Source organism: Ananas comosus, linkage group 6 (assembly GCF_001540865.1).
Source record: "Ananas comosus cultivar F153 linkage group 6, ASM154086v1, whole genome shotgun sequence".
Lineage (NCBI taxonomy): Eukaryota > Viridiplantae > Streptophyta > Magnoliopsida > Poales > Bromeliaceae > Ananas > Ananas comosus.
Window position 1 is genome coordinate 2,998,316 of NC_033626.1, and position 6,228 is coordinate 3,004,543.

The 6,228-nt window shown below is 36.3% G+C and overlaps 1 protein-coding gene across 1 annotated transcript; it reads right to left on the reverse strand.

The window, feature by feature from the left end:
- On the reverse strand, positions 607 to 1,891 carry LOC109711628 (homeobox-leucine zipper protein HOX11-like). The gene is made up of 4 exons (XM_020234771.1): positions 1,846 to 1,891; positions 1,535 to 1,677; positions 1,343 to 1,422; positions 607 to 957 (listed from the first exon to the last, which is right to left on the reverse strand). The coding sequence occupies exons 1-4, from the start codon at positions 1,889 to 1,891 to the stop codon at positions 729 to 731; spliced, it is 498 nt and encodes a 165-aa protein (XP_020090360.1). The 3' UTR covers positions 607 to 728.

Sequence of the window (6,228 nt, forward strand, 5' to 3'; positions counted from 1 at the left end):
GTGATTGGCTTGTTATTGATGACATGGTGCAAGTGTGACAGTGTAGAATTCCTCCTTGTTAAGCCGTATCCCAAGGGAATTAATTAGTTGACCCGTGGAATTCGTTTTGTCCCCCATGACTAACACATGTACTCACACCCTATTGGCCAAGACCAGTCAAATTAAGCTTTTCAATCTAGAGCTTCTTCGACCTTGGAAAAGCCCTTCTTTTCCTTGTTAAACCCTCAACTCAATTTCCCACCATCAACGCCACCAACTAATTCTCCTCTTCATTTGTTCAATAAATTGGAACCAATTAAGAAGAGTTTAGTACATCGATCATTACGGAATGAGTTTGACTCTCGTGAAGAGAGTACCAACAAATTAACTAAATTGGAAAGCGCAATTCTAGTCCAACAATCACCCCATCACTGTATAATTCATTAGTCATTTCTGAGTTACTACAAAACAAGAACACAATTAACAAGAGATTATACGTAATATTAGCAAATATATCTTGTCAAGTAGTGAAACATGTTATCAATCCCCTGTAACCTTCACCAATATTGGCAGTCACGATTATTAGCTACTATGTAATATTTGTTAGGCCACAAGAACTAGATCATAAACTAATTAAGTTATTTACAGAACCCTAGCTATCAACCATGCATGCAACAAGTTATGAAAGAGCACTGCATGCACCGATATACATTAACTTTTAGGGTTCTCCAAGAGTCGGAATACTCAAACTAAGCCTTCCTCTTCTCATCCCTATCCGTGGCAATGCGCTCGCACGACGGGCACATACGTAATGCCGCCACTGCTCTCGGGATTGGAACGTTGAAAGGCAAGCTCACGGCTGGCATCGCCGATCTCAGCTCCATCAGCTCTCTCTTCAGCCGGTGGTTCTCGTCGGTTAAGCTCTCGCAGCACCTCTTCAAGTACTCACAATCTACCTCAGTTTGCTTCAACTTACACCTACATATATATATCCATATATAATGAGAAACAACACTATTCCATTTCTCATCTATTTCATAATGAGTAAGTATACGCTTCAGAGAAGTTCAATGAGTAATGCTACCCTACAACCACTTTTTGGTTGTAATTAATTCTACGACTTAATTATTCAAGAGCTTATATTTCTCTGCCAGTCTCATGTATCATTCCCTTGTTTTTATTACGAAAACTAAAAAGGGTTTTTAAATGCTTATAAGGGTGGCTTAAAACTCAAAATTGGTTTTTAAAAATCCTTGGATTAAGGATTATAATCTTGTGACTTTTTTGGATTATAGACTTAGCATTTCTCAAGTTCAACACGCGAAAAGCTAATATACTTTACAGCACAGTGTAAATACTATACCTTGCCCTTCTGTTTTGAAACCATACTTCGACTTGTCGCGGTCGGAGGTTCAACTGCTGTGCTAGTTCTTGCTTCTGAACCTGCCATGGAGTTCATGTAGCTAGGGTTAGCCCCCACGAGGCGATAACGCGACAATAATATACCAACTAATTAATTATGCGTGACTCATAAAATTGGTGCACATCCACATACTGGATAAAGGGTGTTGTGGGCTCGGAAGCTGTCTTCAAGCAAAGCCAACTGTTCTTTGCTTAGCCTGAGCTTCTTCCTGGCGCCGCCGCCGTTGGCATCGCTCGCGCCTTTAGACGAATCCTCGGACTTCGATCGTTTCCGCTCTATCCATCCTCCGTCTTCCTCGCCTTTCTTCTCTTCTTCTTCTTCTTCTTCTTCTTCTTCTTCTCGCTGTTGTCCCTCTTCTCTCTTCTGGGACGGAAACAAGATATGGAAAAGGACCGGAGGTTTCGCACTGCAGCTTCGGCTCGACGTGAACTCTCCGGCGCAACCTCCGATTGCGAGACTGAGGGCTATGTTGCACTCCTCTTCTCCCATGTATAAAAGCTAATTAGGCTATAGTAGTATATATGTGGGGCTAGAGCTGTGTGTGAGAAGAGATTTTTGTGGGTAGAGAAGTTAGGAGGGTTGGTATGTAGCTTTATAGCTTATAAACAGAATAAGTGCTTTCATTTGAGGGTGGAAGCTAGAAGAGCAGTTTCTTCTTTGTGTTTAATGTGGGTAGTAAGAGTCTTTGTCGGGTTGTAGTGGGGAAGAGATATAAAGAGAGAGAGAGAGAGAGAGAGAGAGAGAGAGAGAGAGAGAGAGGAGAGAGAGAGAGAGAGTACTATTTTTGGTTGGACCAAAGAATCACAAGGCTCTTTTAAGTCAGCATAAAAAATTTCTGGGCAGTTTCGTGGTCCTAATCAATGGCAACTTTGCTGGGAGAGGGGGGGAATTAGTACAGTAGTCATAACTGATTTATTAACGCCCTCATTAATTCAAGAAATAATATTAGCTTTATTATTCATTAAGTACTTCTGATTTCTTCACATGATGCGAGTCCACCATACCCACTTTGTTGTATCTACCATGTAAGTGCAATTTCGACTACTTTGGGTAGAGAGATACGTACGTATCTTTTTATATCCACCAAAGATCACTTTTATAACCGATTGTCCCTAAAGCAAGTGGCAAAGGATTTGATGGTTGGTATCCGAGACCCAAGTTCGAATCCTAGTTAATTCACATTTTCAGCTAAGTTTATTTCTAAATGAAATAAACAAAACGGATAGCATGCTATCTATCTCTCTAAAAAGAAAAAAAATCACTTTTATAGAAAATAGCTCAAAAGTATAGCTTTTACACTCATATTCACATGCATACACATAAGAGATCAGACGAAATATATTATATATCATAAGATGGTGAATATATGAATTCAATTAAAAATTTTTGGGAGTATAAAGAACTTACGGCACAGCTTGTTATCTCCAAATATTTCAATTGCTAGAGAATAATATTTTCGTATTTTATATTAAACACTTTTAGTTAAAATTTACTATTCTGATATCACGTGAAATAATCATTATTCCTCTGCCGCGTTCAATAGTTTATATTCAACAATCGCTACTCAAAAGGACAATCTTATGTAAGAATATCGGGACATTTCACACCCTCTGTTTCTTTTTTCTTTCATTGAAATACCTCTACACAAAAGTTTCAAAATACTGAGGTATTAATTAATATCTAGGTCTAAGAAAAAGTTGGACTTGGCCAAGCTATGTTGAAACAAGGCTAATAACAAGCAGAACGGTTCTCGCAAGCTTAGGGGCATTCAAATAGGTCTTTGAAACTTAGGGCAAGGTATGAAACAAAAAAAAAAATGTTTTAAATGAGAATAGTATTTTTCATATTTCTAAATAGACAAAAAGATAATTTATATGAAAAGTATAGATAATCTTATTCCCAAGCAGGTAGTTTGAATAATTGTATTTTTGAATTTGAAACCAAAAATAAATTTTTATTTGCTAGTGGGCAAAGAGATTGTATATAATTTAATGTATAGAATTCTATCAAATGCATCATAGGCGCTGCTAAATGCGATCTTAAATATTTGAAGTTACTTTCTAATACATAAAACGCGCACAGGATGATTGCTTAAAGTTAAACCTCAAAATGTTATCGACCATATCTAAGCATAGTTGGTCAATTAAGAACTTAATAATTGGTATTAAAGGTCTCAAATTCGAAGTTCAATTGGTTCATATATCTAAACCAGTTAATTTCTTAAATATGAATGAAATAGATAATTTGCTATATTTTTTTTAAAAAAAGTTAAAAATTAAAAATTAAATGCACGTACATATATTTCACATCAAATTTTACTGCCCTTTCAAAGTGAATTTGTACAAGATGTGCAGCTTAAGACGAATGACACAACAACACTTCTTTTGGAGATTGTAAAGTAGGCCTCACTTAATCAACCTGCGTTACATATATATAATAAAGTTAATCCAAGTTGACAAGAAGGGCGGGCGAATTACATTGTCCAAAAGAGCCAATTACGAAATGGCGCGAGCCAAATACAACCCAAACTGGAATTAGTGTCCAACAAAAACGGTCTATAGCGACATTTTTAAATATCTGTACAAGTCAAAAAAAGTGCAGCTTTAAGTTACCGACACTTTTAAAAAGTGTTGTTATATGTGGGGTCGCTAGGTATATAGTGACAGTTAAAGAGTATCGCTATAACCTAAAAAGAATGCTGCTAATTTAGCAATATTTATTTAAGCATCTAGCAACCGCCGGAACTCTACTTGTTGGCTGCGGTGGCGGAGGAGGACGAGAGGGAAGGGCCCTTCGTCTAGTATTTCAGTGAAATGAGTGAGAGGAGAAGGGAAGATGGTAATCGATTTTTCTTTGTTTTTTTTTCTGTTTGTAATCGGGCCAAATGGGTTGGGTTGGATGGGTTGAGTAGAGTAACCTTTTATTTTTTATTATATTCGACTTTATATTTAGACATTAGTTGATATTTTTTTAAATTTTGGCATAAATAGGACACTTAGAAAAGTGTCCGAAACATATGTCGCTATAATCTAATTCTGTTGTAGTGTGGAATAAGATAATATTAAATAATACAAAATCTAATATGTTTGGGATTCTTCTCTTGCTTTTTTTCAAAAAATTAAAATTAAAATTATTAACTTTATCTGTAAGTATATATATATAATTAGACAACTATACTATCTACGGTTCCTAGGGCTGGCAAACGAGCGAGCCGGCTCACGTTCGACTCGTGTTCGGCTCGATATTCGGCTCGCTCGAGCTCGACTCGAAATTAAATGAGCCGAGCTTAAAAGGCTTGAATTGCTTTCGAAGGTGAGGCTGAGTATTACTTCGGCTCGTTTCGAAGTTAGGGCACTCGAGAAGTTCGAAGGCTATAAGTATAATATATTATATTAATGTATTTAAATTATATGTAGGCCTTGGTAATTTAATTTGGCCATTATTGTTGGTCCCATAAAATATAACCAACAAGTACATACCGCTGCCAATTGAGGAGGTCCCAACTCTAAATTACATTAATATACTCTCTCGTTTCAGACTTCAACTGTTGCATCATAACCCTTAAAACATAGATTAACATTCAAATTTACAAATCCTGTAATTTTTTTCCGTCTCTCTCTCCTCTCTCTCTTCTGTCATTCCTCTCTCGACCCTCACCCACGTCAAGGCCAGTTCCACCTTAGCTCACATTTCTTGCAGATTATTATTGTCATTCTTGCCAACTATTGGATGTTGCCATCAAATTGAGTAGGTAATGCTATATAAATATTTAAACTATGATCCATATATTAACTGTCGGAATTGTCAATCCCTGGCCTTGGTTTAGACCTCCAGAGCTCAGGAGAATCCGACTCGAAATTTAGGCTACTCCGCTCAAAGATCGCTCGAGCTCGGCTCGAATTAATTTCAAGCCGAGCTTGAGCCTAGATTTAGGCTCGAAATTAATTTCAAGCCAAATTTGAGCTGACATAAGCTCGCTCGAGCTCGGCTCGTTTCCACCCCTAACAGTACCGGAGCTCTGGTACTATAGTTTCATTTTCGATCTTAAGATGTTCAAATCAATGATCTATACTGTTAAATATGATTTAAGATATATATGAAGTTCTTGGAAATAAAATTTATTTTTTTCAACATCATTTACTTACTAGGTAAATCATGTCAAAATGAACGGTGAAAATTGAACAATCTTTAAAATTTGAATATAAGACTTTTGAATTCAAGATCAAAAATGTTGATCTTGATCTACATATTTTAAAGTATTTTCTATCAAAATTTGAATAAATTTAGATTCTTCGACACCGTTAAACTACAAACTCGTCATACTAGCCATTAAAAATTGACAATTTTGGAACAGTTTGATCATAAAGTAAATTATTGTTTGAAAAATATAAAATTCTATTTCTAAAAACTTCAAATACTCTAAATCAGTTTTAACAGAATGTATAGTTATTTTCAATATTCTAAGGTTGAAAACGAGACTATAGTTCCGGAGCCCCGGTACTATAAATAGTATAGAAGCCTAACTCTCTCTCTCTCTCTCTCTCTCTCTCTCTCTCTCTCTATATATATATATATATATATATATATATATGAATTAGGCTAAGCGCTTGGTGCTATTAGGTTTTCGGCCTTTGGATGAAAGGATGTGCGGTTAGAATAACAGTGATCCCCGGATATGAGGATAGTGGTTTCGTAAGATTAAGTGGGTGGTTGATTGAATAATATGATCTAACAGGTGAAAATAGTCAAAGAGGTACATCTAACGGCAGAAAACTCGATAGCACCAATATATATTAAACCGATGATATAACTATCATGGTTCACCA